The 22,902-nt window shown below is 48.6% G+C and overlaps 1 protein-coding gene across 2 annotated transcripts in view; it reads right to left on the bottom strand.

Moving 5' to 3' along the window:
• Positions 1-22,902, bottom strand: part of GARNL3 (GTPase activating Rap/RanGAP domain like 3) — a 140,580-nt gene that overhangs the window by 80,308 nt on the left and 37,370 nt on the right. The window contains exon 1 of one of the 2 annotated variants that reach the window (XM_036260802.1): positions 21,548-21,983. In XM_036260802.1, the coding sequence (XP_036116695.1) occupies positions 21,548-21,868 (321 nt within the window). In that variant the 5' untranslated portion in view covers positions 21,869-21,983. Of the gene's footprint in view, positions 1-21,547; positions 21,984-22,902 lie in introns of those variants that run through there. The other variant, XM_036260803.1, reaches the window with a different exon arrangement.

Below are 22,902 nucleotides of genomic sequence, written 5' to 3' on the forward strand. Positions count from 1 at the left end.
CAACTACCAGTAAGAGACAGATTAAATACAATAAAACAGTCATGAAAGGAAAAAACACTTATGGTGAGGTGGAAAAAAGAAAAGAAAGTGATGAAGGAATGATAAAATCAGATGGTAGAATTTATACCAAAATAAAAAAGTTATAGTACATTCGTAAATTAATTCACCCACTCCCTAAATATAATAATTATAGACACTTATTATAAAATAAAAACTACTGCCCAGCCGGTACAGCTCAGTGGTTGAGCGTCGACCCTGCACCAAGAGGTTGTTGGCTCGATTCCCAGTCAGGGCACACACCCAGGTTGTGGGCCCGATCCCCAGTGGGGGGCATGCAGGAGGCGGCCAATCGATGTTCTCTCTCATCGATGTTTCTATCTATCTTTCCCTTTCCCTTCCTCTCTCTCTAAAATCCAATAAATTTTTTTTAAAAATAAAAACTATTATAAATAGGAGTTTATAAAATTGTAATTATAATAGAAAATTTTAATATGTTTCTTCCTGATAGGTCAAGGCAAAAACTAGTAAAAATTTATAGGGGACTAAATTTATAAAATTAATAAGCATAATTTAATAGACAAATATTTAATTTATCACGGTACAGAGGATACATACCGCTTAAGAACATCAACTAAACTCTTTTAAAACTGAGCCACACTGGCGGGGCTGCACGTCTGATTTTAAAAAGCAAAGAACACACACACACACACATACACCACAGAGTGATAATAAAGAAAACATAAACCACTAAGAAGAGAGAGATTTTTAAAAGCATGAGAGACTACTACATGAAACTATGCAAATATTACCCAAAACTGCAATGAAATGGACATTTTCTAGGAAAATATACACAATGAAAATTATTGTAAGATAAGAAAGAAACCTGAATATACCAAGAACTATTTGTAGGAACTGACCAAGGTGTCAGAACACTAGCCCACCCAGGCTGCCCTGGCTCAGAGGGTTTCCTGAGGAGACGCATGCTCCCCCACAGGAAAGCAGGGGTGCGGGCGGGCCCCCACGACAGCGCATGCTCCCCCACAGGAAAGCAGGGGCGCGGGCGGGCCCCCAGACAGCACATGCTCCCCCAAAGCAGGGGAGCGGGCCTCAGAGAAGGAGCAGAATCTTTTTGCATGTGTTCAGGTGCAGGAGTCCAGGGTTGTTAGTACGCATTTAACGTCAACAACGTTAAGAAAAGAGGACAGGCTTTTCATTTTGTTTTCCTTAATTTTGTCTTACATCTGGTTTGGTCACACCCCAGGCGAAAACGGCAAAGGCACCTGGAGTGATGGGACTGGTGTCTGCAGGGCGGGGTGGGGGTGGGGGTGGGGGGGTTCCTGTCGCGTCTCGCACGATCCCATACGGTAGCCGCTGGCACCCCTCACGTTTCTGTAAATGAGTTAGAGCCAAGCGGAAAGCAGTCAGGTCCTCAGCCGCCTGTCACATTTCAAGGGCAGCAGCTACACGAGGGCGCCACGCTGGACGGTCACACGTGTCCACGGGCAGTGCTACCGCACAGGACCGCGCCGGCTCCCACGCAGCTCTGCGCCCCAGGATCCAGGCTCAGGCCGAAAGCCCTCGGCTGTCACACACCGAAAACAGTGGCAACAGCCCAAACTGTAACGTGTTCAAGGTACTGGATGTTGTGTTTCTGGGAGAAAGTAACATCCAAGTAATAACATCTATTTGTATGGTTGAGCAAATTAATTAAAAATAAAAAACGGGAAGCGTAAAATGTCATTCATTAACTACTGTAAGTAAAAATATCATTCATGTAATATTACAGGCAATGGAATGAGAATGTTTCCTAGGTTGATACACACTTCTTTCCTCTACGCTGTCGCTTTGGGTCGTGCAGGGCTAGGACACCGCCGTCTGTTTATCACGCACTGTGCACGACAGTCAGGTATACAAATCACCGAAATAGTATTTTATTTATTTATGTTTGTTAATCCTCCTTCAAGGATATTTCTCCATTGACTTTTTATTTTAGAGAGTGGAAGGGAGGGAAGGAGGGAGGGAGAGACATATCAACTGGTTGCCTTCCACATGACCCCAACTGGGGCCGGAGACCGAACCCGCAACCCAGGTACATGCCCTTACTGGAATCGAACCCATGACCCTTTGGTCCCCCGGCCAATGCTCTAAACATTGAGCAACCGGCTAGGGCACAGAAACAGTATTTTAACCCAGAATAAAATCTCCAAAAGTTTATGTAAAGTATGTCTCTCAAATAATATTTCAGATCTCCCCCGCCCCCCACCATTTCCTTTCTTTGAGAGCTTGTTTGGAGGTTCTAGCAGGGGAGCGCAGCTACTCGTATACCCTTGACCGAAGACCGGTCCTCTCCTCTGGGGGGAAGGTCGTCCTCTTCGACCGAGCGCGCAGCTTCAGGAGGGACGAACATGGATCGGTTGAGGGAGGAGAGGGACACCCACCTAGCCAGCCAGATCAGCCCAATCAACCCTGGCGATCAATGGGGTGACAGATGTCGCAGCCAGATCGCCCTCACATCCCATTTCCTTTCTTTGAAATGAGTGGCTATGAGTATGTGTTTTGGTACTCAACTGAGCAGGTTCAAATCTCAGCTCCACACTTATTAGCTGTGTGGTCTTAGGCAAATCACTTAAATTTTCCTTTCTAAATGTGAGTTTCCTTATCTTCAAAATGAGGACACTGACTGTAACCACCTCTAGGCTTGTGGAGAGGATTTGATAAAATAAAACATATAGTGAATCTGGCTAGTGTGGCTCAGTGTGAGCATCAACTCATGCACCAAGAGGTCACCGGTTCGATTCCCAGTCAGGACACATGCCCTGGTTGTGGGCCTGATCCCCTGTGGGGGGCGTGCAGGGGGCGGCCATCAATGTTCTCTTTCATCGATGTTTCTCTCTCTCTCAAATCAATAAAGGGAAAAAAAAAAACCTTTAAAAAAACAAAACATGTAATGAGCCTAGAACAGTGCCTGGACACAGGAAGTGCTCAATAAATGTTAAACAACATATATGATAATATAATTAGTAGAAAATGCTCTGCTTATTAGTAGTATAACTGAACCATTTTAATGCTGTATTTTAACTCTTGGGCAGTCTGTTTAAACACGTGTCTGTTTAGCAAACATTATCAAGAACCTCTTTTCAGGGCCTGTGCTACCTGCTGAACTTATAAAGGCCCACGCACACGACCCCCGGCCCAGGGAGCAGGACGAGCGTGGGGAGGGGCAGATAATCACCACAACCTGGTTCAATGCCACTACCGAAGCAGGAACGGGTGCTGGGGGAGGTCAGAGGCTGGCCAGCCAACTCTGCCTCGGGGAACTATAGAACGTTTCACTCTGCAGCACAGTCTAGTCTGGAAGATATATGGGACCTTTGAGAAATGACCTCCCACATAAGCAGATTTAAAAAAACAAAACAAATACTGGTCAAGAAGACCCATTTGACCCTGTATATGCAGACCACACACACACACACACACACACACACCACCTCTGAATTAGAAAGTACTGCTCAGAAGAATGAAATAAAATGTAAATGTTTCTATAAAACAGCAAAGAAGCATGTGTGTGGGGGTGGAGTCCAGGCCTGCAGGTGGGTGGAGCGGGCACCCGACGGTGAGTGCGGCTCCCGGGCGCCGGCTCCTGGTCCCTCCTGACGCACTTCACCGCCTCCAGGGAGAGCCCAGGCGCGGAGTGCAGGGACCAGACGGGACCAGCTCACCTCCGTCCCTTCTGCTTGTGCCGAGGGACCGGGAAATGTCTGGGGGTCGGCGGCTGAGGCGCTGGACACGTGTCAGGCACGCAGGGTGGTGGGAAGTCTCTCCCGCTAGGAGAGAATAATGTCGGCTGAAGTAGAACCCCCAAGGCCTGGATCGGGGCTCAGACTTTTTTTAAACCATCATCAATCCTTGGCCACCATCCTCAGCAAGCTCAACATTCATCACAATGATGTATCTGATGTTTTGAGCTCATGGCCTTCTGCTTTGTCAAATCTAATAACTTCACTTGAGTTCACGGCCTTGCCATCCGCCACGAGAGCCCCGACGACGCTCTCACCCGCGCTGGCGTGGCTCCGTCCCGACGGTCCCTGGCGTATAACTCACTCTGGTCTCTTTGGTGCACATTCTAGCTGGGGGTCTGCACCAGTCACGTCAATGCTCAGATCCCACGCACGGCTGACTTCCGTGCCCACCGACTCCAGTCGCTGCTCCCCATCACCCCTCCCCAAGAACCCCTCTCTCCCTTGTCTGTCTCGGAGGAACAAATGCTTCCGAGGACCAGGCCGCCCACAGGCTGGTGCTCTCGGCCACTTCTTCCGTCCATTCCTTTTTCACTTCCCCTCACATCTCCCTCCTGTCCTCGACTGGCCAGTCACCGTCCCAGAAACACCCTCTCCTTTAAGAGATGACCTTCCCTGCCTATTGCACGGAGAACTGCGAGGCAAGTCAGGGTGTGTACTGTCACCTGACCCTCCGTGTCAAAATATATCTGCCTTGGTTTCCTCATCAAAGTAACACCTGGCTCGCTGTCCCTGAGATTCGACTTCCCAGTAAAACACCTGTGAAGATGTAGCACACACAGAAGTGACAGTTGACGCGTCGGAAGAAAGACCGCCCAGCCTACGGCCAGAAGCAAGGCATGGCCACTCCCTCGCAGCCAGCAGGAACTGGAAAACAGCTGGCCGACTCCACTGCCTGGAACAGCAGGTCTGCGGTCGCACTGGGTCCCCCCTCCGCGTCCCCATCCTGGCTGAGGGCCACCGGGGTTCCACAGTCACAGTAAAACACCGGAGTCATCCTTTGCCTGCACGGCTGCTGCATAAGGGAGCCGCAGGCATCCTAACCCTCTCAAAGAAGAATCCGGGCAGGCAGCGAGAGGGAGGAGGACAAAGCCCTTTTTAGGAGACGCAGGTTTCACGCAAAGGGCGGCCGGTGGGGAGGGACGGGAGGCGGCCTGGAGCAGAGCGGCGGCCCCAAAGGGTGGCTGGGATGGGAGAGCTCACCACCTCATATCTCCCTCCAGTGCCTTAGTCTACGCAGATGCCATTTCCTCAAGCTCATGCAGAGAGCGGGGCAAACATCACCCCGATACTCTTCTTCCAGCCAGACTGCCACCTGTCGCCCCTGGAGCCCCTGCCGCAGAGCAGCACGGGCCACGCGTGGACAGCGTCCTGTCTCACCCCGGCAGCGCCGCACAGGCAGCCGCTGCCGAGACGCCGGACACGAGACGCCGGACACGAGACGCCGGACACGGAGCGGGCAGCTCGGCACCAGCGGCAGCACCCAGCTGTTTATCTCGGAGACACCGCGGTCCCCGAAAACACAGTGAGAGCCGAGGGCCAGTTACACCTACGATCTATGGAAAAACACCCGGTCTGAATAGATCTCTTTGTTTGAAGATTTTGTACGAAGGAAAAGAAAAACCCAACATGTAGCTGTGGGAAAAAAAAAAAAATGTTACAGATGATCCTGAAAACTACAAAAGGAAGTCTATCATTTTTTACCATGAAACCAAAACAAAATTTTGGAAGATGTTAATAAGACAGAAGATGTGATCTTTGCAAAAAGTACACGAAGCTTGTGGCGGTGGGAAGATAAAGAAAAGAAAAAAAGGACCAAAATTGCAGACGTCGGATTGAAATCCTCACCGGAGGAGGAAAGCGACATGTTCACTGCAGGAAACGGGCACAGTCATGTGTTCAGCATCTGCGATGCTGTCCCAGAATGAAAAGGAACCAAATATGATGAGAAAGAAGAGACTATACCGGTATGGGGGACGGAGAAAAAGACCTGTCTTACTGTCTCGGGGGCGGAATGAACAATATTCAATGACATACAGAAGAAAATATTCAGCCCTGACATAAGACCCGGATCGAAGAATCACTAAGATGCAATGTTCTAGGCCAAAATAATGAAAAGAGAAACATGTAGAAAAATGGGAAACATTTTTGAAATAAAAGAATAAAGATGATGATTTGAGCCCAGCTGGTGTGGCTCGGTGGCTGTGCATTGACCCACACACCAAGAGGTCTCTGGTTCGATTCCCGGGTGGTGGGCCCGATCTCCAGTGAGGGGCGTGCAGGAAGCGGCCAATCAATGTTCTCTCTCATGGATGGTTCTATCTCTCTCTCCTTCTCCCTTCCTCTCTCTCTAAAAATCAATACAGAAAAAAAAATTTTTTAAAGAAGATCTGAGAAAAATCCGGGCAGGAAAGGTTATCGAGAAAGAAAAATAAATGAAATTGCCTCAGACTTCTCTTCAGAACACTCAAGGGCAGAAGGTAACTGGACTGGGTTGACTAGCAGCCCCCCCCCCCCCCGCAACATTTACATCCGCCTGGAACCTCAGAATGGGCTCTTCTTGTGGGTATAATTCATTAAGATGCGGTCAGACTGGATTAGGGCGGTGTCTTTATAAGAGAGAAGAGAGGGTTCCAGAGACGCAGGAAAGAAGGCCGTGTGATGACCGGCCAGGGCTGGAGGGAGGTGGCGGCCAGCCCACGGGGTCAGGGATGGCTGGCAATTGCGAACCTAGAAGAGCAAGGACCGGTTCGTCCTCAGAGCCTTCGGAGACGGGGCATGGCCCTGCCGACATCTTAGTTCTGGGCGTCCAGCCTCTGGAACTGCGTGAGAAGATTTTCCTGTTATTTTAAGCCATTTGGCTTGTGGTAATTTGTTACAGCAGGCTTAAGGAACTAGCATGATCACAGATCGAAATCTGCGAAGTTTTAAGAGAAAAAGATGATGACTCAGAAATTGAAAACCAGCCAAGCTGTTCTTGTGGGAGGTATAACTTGAGATATTCCCAGTTATGTAATGATTGAGAAAAGATACCCTCCTGCAATGCCTAAAAAACTTACCTGGGACTCCAGGTCAGGGAAGCCTGCCATCGTGATATTTACTATTGTTCTGGAATAAGAGCCAACACAATTAGACATGGAGAAGAAATAAGAGATTTGGCTGGGAGGAGACAAAATGGTTTGTAGAAGAGTATCTATGCCTTCAAAAGATTATTATACTTTGTTTTTAAGAAGCACAATAAAATATATAAACCCATTTTGTATATATATTTAATTACTAAAAGGACATACACTAAATCTTAACAGTGATTATCCGCCGGTGGTAAGGTTACAGCTGAATTTAATTCTCCTGTGCTTTTCCAGTACATTGTGAATGAACACAATGAATATAATGAGCATGTATTCCTTTTATAATCAGAAAAGTATATCAGCATAGACAGGCACACTCCACACACAAAGAACGGGACGTAATATAAACATTTTAAGAGGAGAAAAAAGAATTTATCAGACACAAGATTTTTAGCAAAACCCCCCTGCTAGCAGCTACACGGGGCACGTGGCAGGGGGCGAAGTGGCCGGCGGTTCCCCCCCTCTCTCCTCAGCTCCAAGGCCCTTCCTGAAGCTTGTTTCCTGAGCCCACTCCTTCTACGGCTCACTCCTGCCTCCCTGACTTTCTAAACAAACCTTCTCTTATTTTAAAAAATGCCCTTTGGGGAAAGAACACAAAGAACCATGAGCTCTGCCCACTGGAAAAGGTGAGAAGTGCCCACACACAATTCCAGTGTGTGACAGGTACCACAGAGAAATGAACAGACCGTAGATTTCTAAAGAGTGACCGATGGCTTCCCCGCGGGGATCGGAGACGGCCGCATGGAACCCGAGCCGTGGCAGGGGCCCACGTCGCAGGTGTTCCGGGAGGAGGAGGGGCACGGAGAAGCCCCGGAGGCTGGGTCCTGGGCACAGGGCCGTCTGGCTGGGTGGTGAGCGGGGGGCCGGAGACAGGCTGGGGCGAGGCTGTGGGAAGCGTCGGGTGGAGCTGCAGAGTGAGCACCCACTTCCTTCCACAAGCACCGCAGAGGCGCCGAAGGGGCCCGGCTGCTGCTGTGTCGTTGTGGTCACTTGTTTGTGTCGAGGCACAGCGGTGATGTTGACAGGCAGTCCACGGGGGATTCCTTTACAGCATCAAAGATGTCAAACTCCAGACTCAGGCCAGCTGCAGCCGAGGACGGCGACACACTGGACGCGATCTCATCAAAGCTCGGCGGATGGAATCTTCGAGAAGTCAGGGAGGGCCAGGGAAAGTGCCCGAAACTCAGGGAAATGTCACACACACACACACACACACACACACACACAAGGGGGTATCGATGGAGGGACTGAGCAGAAGAGAGAGAGAGAGGGAGAACTCGAGGACATGGACGACAGGGTGGTGATGAGGGTGGGGGCGGGTGGGCACAGAGAAAATACACGGTGATGGAAAAGTATATATATATACCAAAGTATAAAAATAAAAGGAGAACACAGAAGCCCTGTGTTCTTCCTAACTCCTCAAAAGACCAAATGAGAATACAAGTCACTTTCATAATGGAAGCCAGTGAAAATGTACACTGTTGGGCCCACTGCAGACATGACTCCTAACCTGAAGTTCAAGCCAACTGGACGAGTGATTACTATGCACGTGCCGTCCGAGGGGCACTGGCACAGCCTACGACAAAGCAGGACAACAGACTCTGACGTCAACACAACCTATGGCGGATGAGGTGGGAGAACAAGCCCTAAGACTTGAACAAGTCCCTCCCTGAACCTCAGTTACCTCAGCTATAAAATGGGCAATAACAGTGTCCACACCTCCTCAGGCAGTTGTGAAATGTAAACTGGTACATGCACACTACTCCATGTGCACGCTTTCCACTTCTTGTGTGCGGACGGACGTACATGCACAAAAGGCGGCCTGGCATGGGCGTGCACATCCATGTGTGCAGAGCAACTAGGCCGTGAAACCTGTTTAGAACGCATCACCCCCAGGGTCTGGTGAGAGACTGGATGTGCGCTGTGGGGGCCTCCTGGTTTCTAGAATTAGCAACTGAGAGGAAGGTGCCAGGGAAGAGAAACAAGGGTGTGAGTTCAGCTTGGGGCATGCTAAGGTCCAGTTGCCCCCCAGGCCACCCCAGGAGAGATGCCCAGGAGAGATGCCTGGCGGGCATTTGATCCTCCGGTTCCATACACTGTGGATAGAGATCTGGGCTGAATACATGGACCTGCTGGTCACCAGTCGGAAGGCAGACAGGGAGGCCCTGGTGGAGGAAAGATGCAGGGAGCGCCATAGCCATAGAGATCTGGAGCCCGACGGAGGGGCATCGCGCTGCCGGGGCCAGGAAGGGAAGGAAGGGGTCCCCGCGGGCTGCGGGCCAGGTGAAAGGAAAGGAAGTGGTCCCCTCGGGCTGCCGGGCCAGGTGGAGGGAAGGAAGGGGTCCCCTCGGGCTGCCGGGCCAGGTGGAGGGAAGGAAGGGGCCCCCTCAGGCTGCCGGGGCCAGGCGGAAGGGAAGGAAGGGGTCCCCTCGGGCTGCGGGCCAGGTGGAGGGAAGGAAGTGGTCCCCTTGGGCTGCCGGGCCAGGTGGAGGGAAGGAAGTGGTCCCCTCGGGCTGCTGGGCCAGGTGGAGGGAAGGAAGGGGTCCCCTCGGGCTGCGGGCCAGGTGGAGGGAAGGAAGTGGTCCCCTCGGGCTGCCGGGCCAGGTGGAGGGAAGGAAGTGGTCCCCTCAGGCTGCCGGGGCCAGGTGGAGGGAAGGGGTCCCCTCAGGCTGCTGGGCCAGGTGGAGGGGAGGGGTCCCCTCGGGCTGCCGGGCCAGGCGGAGGGAAGGGGTCCCGCACAGAAGCTGAGGAGGGGAGGCCGGCAGGCAGGACAGGTGTGAGGGAGCAGGCGGACACCAAGGGAGCCGGTTCAACAGGGCCGGTGTGCAGAGTGGTCCTGTGAGATAAATACTAGACACGAGGCCTGGATACGGCAGCAGGTGGGCCTTTGGGGACCTTGGCAAGAGCAGGCTCGTTGAGGAGCAAGGAGGGGAGGGTGACTTCAGAGGGAAATCGTGGAGCCATTGTAGGACCGACAAGAGAGCTCGGAGGGAGGCTGGACTGTCCTCCCAGGGTAACTAAAAAGTCTTCGCATCTATTCAGCAAACGCAGTTTGAGATCATACTTTAAAAGGCTGGAACACAGTGGTAACAGCAATAGACCAATTAAAAAGCTGAAGCCAAAAAGGGAACCCAAAGTAACTGCTTTAATTAAATGGGTGAAATGGTTCAATACGGTAAAAATGAGAGTCCTGGAGGTGGCTGGACAGAAAGTGGGGACGTGAAGCAGGGACCCTCGGTGTTGCCAGGCGACCCAGGTTTGGGGGCCTGGCTTTCCCTGACTCCACTTAGTGGGGACAAGGAGGGAGAAAGCTTTTCGAACCCAGAGATGCTCCTGTCTCTTACAAGAGGGGAGAGCTGCCCTGGCCTGTTTGGCTCAGCGGTTAGAGCGCCGGCCCGCCAACCAGAGAGACCCGGGTGCGGTTCCCACTAAGGGCACGTACCTCCCTTGCAGTTTGTCCCGGCCCGGCTGGGGTCGTGTGGGTGGCAGCCACTCCATGTGTCTCTCTCTCTCTTCCTCCCTCTCTCCCTCCCACTCTGTCTGAAGATGAATGCAAAAATGGCCTTGGGTGAGGATAAGAAAAAAACAAAAACAAAGAGGGGAGAGCTGCTCCACCGTGCACTGGACGCATACCCGAAGGGGCACCGCACCTGGGCGGGAGAATGCGGAGAGACAAGGGTCTCAGCATAGGGGCACCGAGAGAGACCCAGCGAAACGCAAAAGCCCCAGGGAGATCTGTCCCCAGGTGCCTGCCAGGAGGCAGCTGATGAGTTACAAGGGCCAGACTTGATTCTGAGGGCCTCAACAGGACCTCTGCATGCCCAGAGCCCACACGGTGAAAGGTTGGCAAGGAGATCAAATCCCTTTTCAACTCTAACGGCACCAAAAGAAACATAAGAGTGGCTTTCAAACTCGTGTGTGTGTGTGTGTGTGTGTGTGTGTGTGTGTGTGTGTGTGTGACTGTCAGTTCCTCCAGTTCTGATGGTGGACCTGCCTACATCAGAAGTAAACACGGGTTCTTTTTTTTTTTTATCCTCACCCGAGGATGTTTTTTTTCCCATTTTTGTTCAGAGAGAGTGGGAGGGAAAGAGAGGAAGAGAGAGAGAGAGAAACATCGATGTGAAAGGGACACATCAAGTGGCTGCCACCCGCATGACCAACCAGGGCCGGGGACAAACTGCAACTGAGGTATGCGCCCTTAGCGGGAACCGAACCCGGGCCTCTCTGGACCACAGGCCAATGCTCTAACCACTGAGCAAAACCGGCCAGGGCTAAACACGGGTTCTTAAAAAGCACTTTCAGAAAATGGAAATATTTTCTATTCACGCTAGCAGTATGCAAAGGTAGGTAACATTACATATTTTTGGTCAAGTTCAGATTTTGTTTTTGCTACACGTGACAATGCGCGCTGCTGAGCCTGGTCTCTCTGGAAGTCGGGGGCATACGGCGCGACGGTGCAGGGCAGAGACCACTTTGGCACAAAGACGTGAGCGGCAAAGGATATTCTCATTAAATAGGCCCCAAGAAAGACGGTGTTTGAGACACAGGTGAGAATTCTGCCTCTTGCATACACAAGAAACCACAATCAAGGTAGAAAACCTGCTTTCCTGTGAAGAAGAAGTAACCCAGTAAACAACAGGTTAGCAGCTTGTATCTCTGGTTATATAAAAAGCAAACTGTCGTGCATTGGTTAAAATGTGGAAGTATTTGTATAGTATACCAGGGACCCACATCCCGCCAGGTAGAGATCATTGCAGTCCATGAACAGAGACGACCACCTCGACGAGGGAAGATGACCACTGGGGACTGGGCGACTTGTGCCCTTAGACGAGCATGAGTAAGACCGCACCTGTAGAAGGGAGCTGGAGTTTTGAAACTAGAGAACATGCAGGTGCCAAATGTCATGGAAGTGGCTGCTCCCAAGATGTGTGCCTGGGAAAGTCTGGAGGCCTTGCCTGGTAGTCTCGTCGCACTGTGCGTTTAGCTAGTGGATTTGGTATAGATTTGTGCCCCAGCTATTCATGCCATTAACACAGAGCTCAGTGTTCAAGACGGTCACCAAATGGCTGGTCAGCAGGTGCTGAGTCTCCGGGGAAGTTGTTGATCCGAGGTAAACAGGTCATAAAGTCACACTACATCGAAAAGTAGGGCAGGGAGGAGACGCGGACCAAAGCCATTCTATAGACCAGTGAAAAACAGATGATACCCTGTGAAGGGCTGGATACAGAAATACTTTTTTGGTTTGTTTATGCTCTATCTTTATTTTTTTTAAAAAAAATATGTAAAACAGCTTCCTGAACTCAAAGGATAAAATGAAATGGTGAGCAAGCTCAGAACAAGGGGAAATTAGGTGTGGGTAAATAAACTGATAACAAGAGAACAGAGTAAGCTGCATGCTCTGAAGTCCTGGAAGGCAGGTGGTAACCGGGGCTCTGAGCTCCCTAGAGGCCACTGCAAGGGGAAAACCCGACGTGCACGGCTTCCCATCGCCATATGGTTCACAACAGAGCAGTTTCTCAGGAGCACGGTGCTGCCTGCTCCTCGGAACTCAGAGGTCCTCTTGAGACAGACACTTTGTGGCAGACTGAGAGAAGTCCTCCAGAGCACCCTCCGCGGCACATTCCACCCCGACCCTGGGGCTACAGGCCGGGTGCCGAGGCGCAGAGCCACAGGAGCCATCTGAGAGGCCAAGTGTTTGTGGCTGCCTTATGCTTGGGATTAATCCAAGAATCCAATTTAAACCAGTTACGCTACAGACACCTTTTTGGATAATTCTTTATAAACATTCTTAAAACCAAGCTTTCACGAAGATTTGGACAGAAGAGAGTTTGAAGTTATACGTTTGAGCTGCCACCTAAAGCAGAGGTACGCTCCGCTGCGGCTAAGGGCAGAGGTGACCGCTGCCACGACCCTCCTGCTGCCCTTACAGAGCAGCCGGAGCAGAGGGGCCGGAAGAGCGGCAAAGAGATGAGGCCCAGCGGCTCCAGGAGTCATACAGACCTGGGTGCAGATGTCTCCTGCGCACCCATTAGCTGTGGGACCTCTCTGAGATCATCAGTTAAATGGGGATCCCCTCAATGTCCACACATGTCCTCTGGGCACCCACGGTGCGCGGCGTTAATAAATACTACCTGCCGCCTAGGGTTGTTTGTGAGGGTTACGTAGGCAAATGCGTCTAAAGCATTTATCTCAGTGACTGGGACCCAGTAAGCATTCCCATAAATGTTGAAACTAATAATAGCAATAGCACAATAATAATCGTGATAAAAGATTTCTGGTCCCATTCTAATGTATAAATAATTATATAGTTAAGGCCTCCAAGTTCTACCTCACCAAAAACGGTTGTAATAATTTTAGCCTTGGAAAAGATTCAAAGTCAGCATTCCCATTACCCACAAAGCCATTAAAAATATCCCCAGCCCCACGGCTTAAAACCAGGTGAACTCGCTGGCGAAGGCTCTCAGACAAGTGCGGTGGTACCTACGCCCGCCTCCAAGACGCAGGCCCGAGCCAGCTGCACATTAGGAACAGCTGTCGGCGTTATGTGTTCAGCTGCCGAATGCTGAAGCCTGGACGTCTGATGTTCCCGAGGGAAGTATGCTGGTACTTGCACTAATCTCTCAATTTGGTAATACCACATGGAATCTAATTTAGCCCATGAAAACAAAAACCGCCTACTCAACCCTAAATAGAGAACAGAACTGCAGCCCTGGCATGTTTGGCTCAGTGGTTAGAGTGTCAGCCTATGGACTGGAGGGTCATGGATTCGATTCCCGGTCAAGGGCACGTACCTGGGCTGCAGGTTCAATCCCCGGCCCCGTCGGGGTCGTGTGGGAGGCAATCAATCAATGTGTCTCTCTCACATCAATGTTTCTCTCTCTCGCTCCCTCGCTCCCTTCCACTCTTACCTAAAAGTCAATGGAAAAATATCCTCACGTGAGGATCAACCACAAAGAACAGAACTGCACAGAGTCAGGGATGCAGGATGGGCAGCGACATCTTTCACTGGCCAAGGGCTGTCTTTCTGCACAACAGTCCACAGGCAGGATCCAGATTTGTGCCTGAGCAAAAACACAGGTGACTACGTGTCAGACCGCAGGAGTCCTCAGCTGAAACCTCGAATGTTCGAATCTGCAGATGCCGAGCAAGCCCACCGTAACCCGCTCCGGCTCCCTCGAGTCTGTAACGACACAACCGCGCTGGCCTCAGCGGAGCACCCACGTTGCTCTCCGATGGAGCAGGAAGCGTGCATCCCGTCTGGTGCAGGCATCAGTCATTAAGGTTCAAGTTGGACAAGGAATGAGCAATGTACGTCCCTGTTTTATCCTGACTTGAAACCACCTGCACATGGTGACTTCCTCAGAGTGTCACGGTGTAGGCAGGGGCGAGGTCTACACTGCGCCCGTGCCATTCATCATTCCTACCACGTCAGTGCCTCATCCACTGAGCCGAAGGCCAAGAAAAGATCAATAAAAGCTACAAACAATCTCATGCTGTTCCTGACAGGTTTCAATATAAAGTGACGAGAAATGGTCGATGGTGCACCAGCCGCGCCTTCCGCAGAACGCTGCCCTGAGCCGCCCGGCCCCCATTCGTCAGGGAGAAAAATGGCATGTGACAGAAAGCATCGCGAGCTCAGGAGTCTGGCTGTATTTTGGGGGCAGAGGGGATCAAAATAGCTTGTTCCTCCTTTCCTCTCTCAATTTTTTTTTAATGGGTTAGGCTACTCTCTAGTTTCTAAATTGAACCATTCACTCATTCAACCAATATTTACTAAGTACCTAATGCTGAGCATTATGCTTGGGACTAGGAACACAGTGGTAAACGAAGAGCCATGATTCCTATTTTCAGGGAGTTTATCACCTATATCCTTATTTATGGGCTTTAACAAGTGCCAGGGATAACAGTCCACTAGAAGAGGAAGACATTTTCACCAGGTGCTTTTAGTTTGAGCTTTTAAATCATCTACGATGAAGGGATGTAGACAACACATTTTGGGGAGTTCTTGCCCAGCCCTTGCTCTTTGAAACTGATGTTTGCCTGCATCCTCTTCAGAGAGAATCTGCCCTGTCCACAAACTTTGCTAAGGAGATGGGAGGGGGGGCATTTATATCACATGACCCCACAACTCTGAACCCAAGTGTCTGAATCAGGGAGAGGTACCTGAACTGGAGCAGCTGATCCACAATGTTCTACTTGGATGTTGAAATTAGTACCCAAGAATGAGCAGACTCTAGAGGGCAACAGAGCTGTAAGACCAGGGACACTGGGGGCTGGAAATCAGTTCAGTAATAAGGAACACTGAATGAGAACTCAGTATGTGACAGGGGCTAGAAACACAACAATGGACAAGACAGACACGATTTCCACCCTCGCCTCTAGTGGATGAGAGAGCAGTTACTAACAAATCAGTGAAATAAATACAGATCGTGATAAATGCTATAAAGAAAATAAATAGGATGCTGAGTTAGAGAATAAATAACACAGAGGGGGACTATTTTAGATAGGGTGGTCAGGAGAGGCCTCTCTGAAGAGGTGGTATTTAAACTGAGACCAGACATGAGAAGTTCTGGGGGAGCCTAGTCCAGAGAGAAGAAACAGTAAGTGCAAAGGCCCTGGGACAGAGAAGAACTCAATGTGTGCTAGAGACCAAAATGAAGCCAGTGGAAGCATGGTGGAAGAGGAAGACAGGGCAGGGATCACACAGGTTCTCGGTAAAGGGTCTAGACATGAAGGACAATGGGCAGCCAATAAAGGATTTTTAGAAAGAAAAGACATTGTATTATCAACATTTTAAAACACCACTCTGGCATAAGGACAGACATATAGTGCAATGAGATAGACGAGAAAGCCCAAAAACTGCCCCTTGCATACATGGTCAATTGATTTTCAACAAGGGTGCCAAGACTATTCAATGGGAAAAGGACAGTCTTTTCAACAAATGGTGCCGGGAGAACTGGCTATTCACACGCAAAAGAATGAAGTTGGACCCTTACCTCATACCATATACAAAAATTAACTCAAAATGGATCAAATACTTAAATGTAAAAGCTGCAACTATAAAACTCTTAGAAGAAAATGTAGGGGAAAACCTTCATGACACTGGATTTGGCAATGATTTCTAGGATATAACACCAAAAGTATAGGCAACAAAAGAAAAAATAGATAAATTGAACTTCATGAAAACTAAAAAGTTCTATGCACTAAAGGACATTGTCAACAGAATAAAAAGACAACCCACATAAGAGGAGAAAGTATTTGTAAATTATATATCTGATAAGGGATTAATATATAGAATATATTAAGAACTCCTACAACTCAACAACAGCAAAATAAACAACCTCATTAAAAAATGGTCAAAGGCCCAGCCGGTGTGGCTCAGTGGACTGAGTGTCATCCCGTGGACTGAGAGGTCCAGGTTCGATTCCCAGTCACGGCACATGCCTGGGTTGTGGGCTCGATCCCTGGCTGGGGACGTGCAGGAGGCAGCTGATTGATGTGTCTCTCTCACATCAATGTTTCTCTCTTTCCTTTCCTCTCTATAAAAAATCAGTAAAATTATATTTTTAAAAAATGGTCAAAGGATTTGAATACCATTTCTCCAAAGAAGATATGCAAATGGCCAATAAACACGAGAAGATTCTCAACGTCATTACTCATTAGTGAAAGGCAAATGAAAACAACTATAAGCCCTGGCTGGTGTGGCTCAGTTGGTTGGAGGGTTGTCCCATACACCAAAAGGTGGCAGGTTCATTTCTGGGTTAGGGCGCATACCCAGGTTGGGGGTTTGATCCCTGGTCGGGGCAGACATGGGAGAGGAGGCAGTTGGTAGATGTATCCCTCTCACATCAATGTTTCTCTCTCTCTCTCCCTCTCCTTTCCTCTCTCTAGAATCAATGAAAAACAACAACAACAACAACAAAGAACTAAGAGCCCTGCTGGTGTGGCTTAGTGGGCGAGAGTCGACCCAAGTTGTGGGTCAAATCCCCAGTGGGGGCATGCAGAAGGTGGCCAATCGATGTTCTCTCTCATCGATGTTTCCATCTCTCTCTTCCTCTCCCTTCCTCTTTCTCTAAATAATATAGAAAAAAATTTTTTTTCAAACTAAGAGGTACCACTTCACACCTATTAATGTGGCTATTAAGAAAAAGGGGGAGCCCTGGCCGGTTTGGCTGAGCAGTTAGAGTGTTGGCCCGCGGACCCATGAGTTGCGGGTTCAATTCTGGTCAAGGGTACATACTTCCGTTGTGATTCATCTCTGGCCTTGGTTGGGGTCGTGCGGGAGGCAGCCACTCGATGGGTCCCTTTCACGTCGATGTTTCTCTCTCTCTCTCTCTTCCTCTCTCTCCCTCCCACTCTATCTGAACAAAAATGGAAAAAAAGTCCTTGGGTGAGGATAAAAAAAAAGAAAAGAAAAAAGGGGAAATGACAAGTGTTGGTGAGAATGTGGAGAGTCTGGAGCCGCTGTGTACTGCCCGTGGCAACGTGTGTTCCTCCCCTTGCTGATATACCCAAGGAACTGAATGCAGGGACTCGAGCACATATTGTAACGCATGTTCACAGCAGTATCATTCCCAACAGCTAAAAAGTGTAAAGAACCCAAGCGCCCGTCGATAGATGAATACACAAAATGTGGTATATATGACCAGTGGGATAATATTCAGCCATAAAAAGCAATAAAACACTGGTACATGCTATAACATGCATGCACCTCGAAAATACTATGCTAAGTGAAATGAACCAGATGCAAAAGGGCAGATGTTATGTAATTCCCCTACATGAGTACCTAGAATTGACACGTTCAGAGAGACAGAGTCAAGCGGAGGTTACCAGGGGGCGGGGAGGAGGGACATGGAGCTACCACGTCATGGGGACAGTTTCTGTTGGGATGATGGAAAATGCTCTGAACGTGGACAGTGCCGATGGCCCCATAGTGTTGTGAGTGTACTCAATGCGGAATGGTACACTTAAGAATGGTAAATTTCATGTTGTGTGTGTTTTCCCACAATAAACACAGCACTGAGAAGGCGCTGCTGGGAGAAGCGGCGGCCAGAGGCGGCGGCAGGGAGGGGCCGGCCTGGGCCGTGGAACAGGCGCGCAGACAGAAGCCGAGAGGTCGCGGGCGGAGAGGCACAGAGGGAGCTTCTGGTGGCGGTGGCCCAGGCGGTTCCTGCACTCTTGTTGGTGACTTCCTTCCCCGGAGCTGGACCTGGCAGGGAACCGATCCCTGGTTCGGGCAGGGCACCTGGCTGGGGGCCACGGAAGCAGCAGCCCGGGGGCTAAAGTTCGAGGAGGTTGGTTTCTGCAGCTAGTGTGTAGCTCCCGGAGAGCAGAAGGCCTTTCCGGCCCCTCCGTGCCTGGCACAGTGCCCCACGGGGCAGGCCTTCCGTGCACAGGGACTGAATGAGGGCTGGCAGCCTCTCGCACGAGTCTGCAGCCGCTGAGCGCCCGTTCTCACCACATTTACACCCGAGTACAACCCAGCCCCTCCATTGCCCTCATTACCGATGCGGACGGCCCAGCTCAGTTCTCCACAAGGGCTTCCTCCCATGTGTTCCAGGTCAGAGAACATGCTAAATTTCAGTTGTACAGAATCCTGGTCCCCCCCACACTGTTTGCAGTTCCCAAGAATATTCATCGAACCGGGTGCAAGAGAAGTGAAATTCACCTTTTCGTAAACACAGAACACATAAACTGAGGTTTAACTTAATCCTCTGCTTTTCATAGGTGAGAGATACGTCTTCTTCCTTTAAACACTGGAGCCCTGGCGGGTTTGGCTCAGCGGTTACAGCAGCAGCCCGAGGGGGGAAGGGTTGTGGGTTCGATTCCCAGTCAAGGGCACATACCTAGTTGGCAGGTTTGATCCCTGGTCCCAGGCTTGTTTGGGAGGCAATCAATTGATGTCTCTCTCTCTCTCTCTCTCTCTCTTCCTTCCTCTCTTTCTCTATCCCTCCTTCCCTTTCCCTCTATCTAAAAATCAGTGGAAAAATATCACCCAGTAAGGATTAACCAAAAATAAACAAAAACACTGCAGTCAGAATTTCAAGAGATCCTTAGATAGTAAAAATGGGGCTTTACTTATGTCATTTTTCCCAACCATCCCAACCACCACGGATATCATTGCTAACATGGGAAAACTAGAAACTACACAGAGAATCGTTTGTCACCATGTTGGGCTATCACGTGCCAATTAGAATAGTAACACTGAGGACCACAGAGCAAGAAGATATGCACAACATACAGTCAGATGAAAAAGGAGGAACGCAAAATGAAAGCATGATTTGACTGCAACCACGTAGAAATGACATTTGTAGCTATAAAGATTGGAAGGTACCAGAAGAAGATGAAAACACTTGCTGCAAGGTGGTGAAATTATACCTGGGATTTAAAAATGTATGTAAAATTTACTTTATACTATTTTAAAAGGTCAACTGCAGGTGCGCACACGCACACACGCGCACACATACGCACACACACGCACACACTCATGGCTCCAGAATGAACACAGGAACGAATGGATTGGAGAACTTCTGGGAGAACAGATGACTAGTCTGGGCTTCTCCGAAGGCAGGGTTTCTTCAAATGTGGTCCTGGGAACAGCAGTATCCACATCATCTGGGAACTTGTTAGAAGTGTAAGTTCTGGGTTAGCCCAGACCTAATGAACCAGAAACTCTGGGTAGGGCCCAGCAGTCTGTTTTAATGAAGTCTCCAGGTGATTCTGGTGCCTGTTCACGTTCAAAACCACTGCTCTCAAGAACCTTCCCAATCTGATAGTCTGTGATTTCCACACGTCTGCAAAGGGTCCATCTTCCATCCTGTACTGTCTCTCCCAACACTGTTCTCGCTGTTTACAAGAGCTCTGGACTACTTGTTAGATCGAGTTCAAAGTCTCCACCTGAGCATCGAGGTGCTACTTCTGCTACCAAATTTCATCTTTACTCGCATAGCTAGTTAACATGGACTGTGCTTCGGTGCATTCGTTATCTCATTTAATTTGCTAACAGCTCTGTAAGGTAGATACTATCAATATCCCCATTTCATAGAGGAGAAAACCGAGGCCAAAAGAAGTCCAAGATCATACCACCTGCAAATGAGGAAACCAGAATGATTTCCGAGCACGAGGCCTTAAGTAAGCACCACTGAGGTTCAGAGACGTTCACAGAGACAATAAGCGATGGAGCTGGGACATGAACCCAGGCCTTTCTGATTCCAAAGCCTTCTTGCTCTGTAACCACTCAGCTCTGCTGCTTTGCACACTCTGCTAGGCAGGACCATTGGCTCGCTGCCCTTTGGACACACCACTGCCAAAAATCATGACACTGCCAGGCATCTACTGTCTTACCTTCTTTGCCCCCAAACCATATCCTGCAGTCTCCTTGAAGCCGTCCGGGCCACCTCCCCAGGCTCCCTCCCTTCTCTCTTCCCCACCGTGTCCCGCTGTATACCTCCCAATATTCACCAGCTCGCACCGGGAGTTGTAGTTACGTGCACGCTCCTTCAGGGGAGGTGGGAGTTTGAGTTGGCATGGCGTCTGCCCCAGAATTGGCACTGATTGAGTCAATCGATGAGTCAGTCTTTTATGTGACAAATTCATTCTTTAGATATTTTATGTATCTTGCCAGCCCAGCTGGAGGACAGTAAGCTCTTTAAGAACAAGGACCAGATCTTTTACTTATTTTATATTTTCAGGAATATTCAGCCCTGGGCCAGGTACGCAGCTGAGCCTGTGATATATGCTTGAGTTCAAGTAGAACTCTGCTGGGACACAACTTGGGGGTATATTTTCCTACTACCAAAGCCCTGTAAGAATGCAACTTATATTAATAGGGATAATTGTGTACTATGCAAATGGATCCAATCAACTCCTTTTTTTTGTTTGTTTTGTAAATAGAAATAATAAATGTAATGTTTTTAATAATGTTAAATAATAATCAAGAGAATTTCATCCTGAAAATGTGGTCAAATTTCTATGCAATTAGAAAAAAATCACAATTCTGCCTTTAAAAATAATTGAGGCTATTATATGCCTTAATTATGCCTCTTTTAAAACGAAAGCATATCGGTTTAAAAAATCATAACACAAACCCCAATGTCCCTCATTAAGGAAAATGTATTTTCATTCCAAATATTGATCATCTATTACTGTCATTTATCTAGTCCAATAGATACATTTTTAACAGAAAAAAAAAATCTCATAAATATCTTAACTCCTATCACATACCCAGACAGCAAAGGTACAAAAAAAAAAAATCAAAATATGTATTGCAATAATATTCACACCTCAAAAACTAGATTTATAAACTTTCAGGAACAAGATAATATAAAAACCAAATGCTTTCCTAATTCATAAATGATTTTTAAAATTATATCATTAACAGGGAAAAATACCAAGCCACATGTTTTTAACAAACTGAAAGACAGATGAAAAGTACGTAACAATAAAAACAAATGAAGATGATCAGATTATTACAGTCTTCTAATAGTCATCTATTCGCATCCAGTCCGCATACGGTATTCACATGGTCTAACAGTAAATAGACAACAAAAGATCTGATGAGCTTGGCGAGCCTCTTTAAATCCAAATCAATGTGCCACCACTGAACAGGCAGTGGAAACTTACCAGCTCCACAGATCCATAATGTTTCCTACTGAAATCCCCACGTCTACAGCCTAGGTCTTCCGAGACAGAGCTGGAACAAAAATGCTTCATCAGTATTACACATAGCGACCTGGTCACAAACCTTCTGCAAAAATCCACTACCATTTGCAAAAAAGGGCTGCTGTGGACAGGCTGGCCCCGGCGCCTCACTGCAGGGGAGCCCCCTTGCAACAGACACAGGCCTCGGCAGCCATGGCAGAGCCCGGCTCTTGTGGAGCCCTCAGTAAAGAGCAAAACACCCGAGTCATCCCTGGAAGTCTCGGCAAAGATTGAATTAAACATTTAGTCATTTGGAATCGATTGAAATTTCCAAGGCCGCTGGTGGTTTATAATTTCATTTCTGTGTAAGCAAAGGGGAGGGAGACCGTGCAGCAAACTTGGGGTAAGGAACAAAGCTTGCAATTATCTTTCCTTAAGAGAGCTTCTTTGTCCCAAATATTCCACATAAAAATAACCAGCATCACTTGATGCTACATAGGAGAAATAAAACTTTTAAATGAGAGAAAACAAAATCTTCAAAATCCTGGTAGGCTCCACCACCCCCCCCCCCCAATTTAGAACAATATGAAAAAGACCAAGGCAAAAAAAAAAAATCTAAATATCCAACTTCCAAGTATATTTAGTTTTTCACATAGCAGTAGCTTATCCTTTCCCATCCCCCCTCCCCGCAAGAAAGACTTAAATCAGATAAGAAAAATCACGAGTTACTGAACAAGAGCAATTGAAACAGGGGCAAAATTGTTCCTGCATTTGCATCTCGAATGCACAGTTACACACTCAGAAGACACATGTCCTACGGACTAATTAGGACTCATGAAACCACCCGAGATCCGCAAGCACAAACAGTTTTAATAAGTTTTGATCTAATATGTCATGCAAATTACTCTAATGAAATCTAGAAACTGAAATGACACAGGACTGGTATATTTAAGATGGCTAGAACATTTGGGACCCGACATGCAAAGAAAGGTGCAGTTAGTACCTTTTCATCCTTCCTGAAAAGGTGGGCTACATTTTCTAACCGGCAGCCCCAACGGCGGTTCGGAAAGAGAGCGATGCTGCCAGCACCCAAGGACTGCCGCTGCCGGGACACTGTCTGATAGGCTCCAGGAGAGACAGCGTGAGAGAAACGGGATTAGAGAGTCTAATGGTATTCTGCCTCCATTTCACAGAGATGGAGAATTAATCTTATATGAGAAATTTAACCTTTTGTAGTTCTCACTTCCTTAGCTGAAAATGTGCAGCAAATTAACGAATGCGGCTTGGAAGGGTGTCCTAGATATGACCTTCCTGCTTCTGGTGACAAGATTTTCTAC

The sequence above is a fragment of the Molossus molossus genome, unplaced genomic scaffold, assembly GCF_014108415.1.
Source record: "Molossus molossus isolate mMolMol1 unplaced genomic scaffold, mMolMol1.p scaffold_m16_p_14, whole genome shotgun sequence".
Lineage (NCBI taxonomy): Eukaryota > Metazoa > Chordata > Mammalia > Chiroptera > Molossidae > Molossus > Molossus molossus.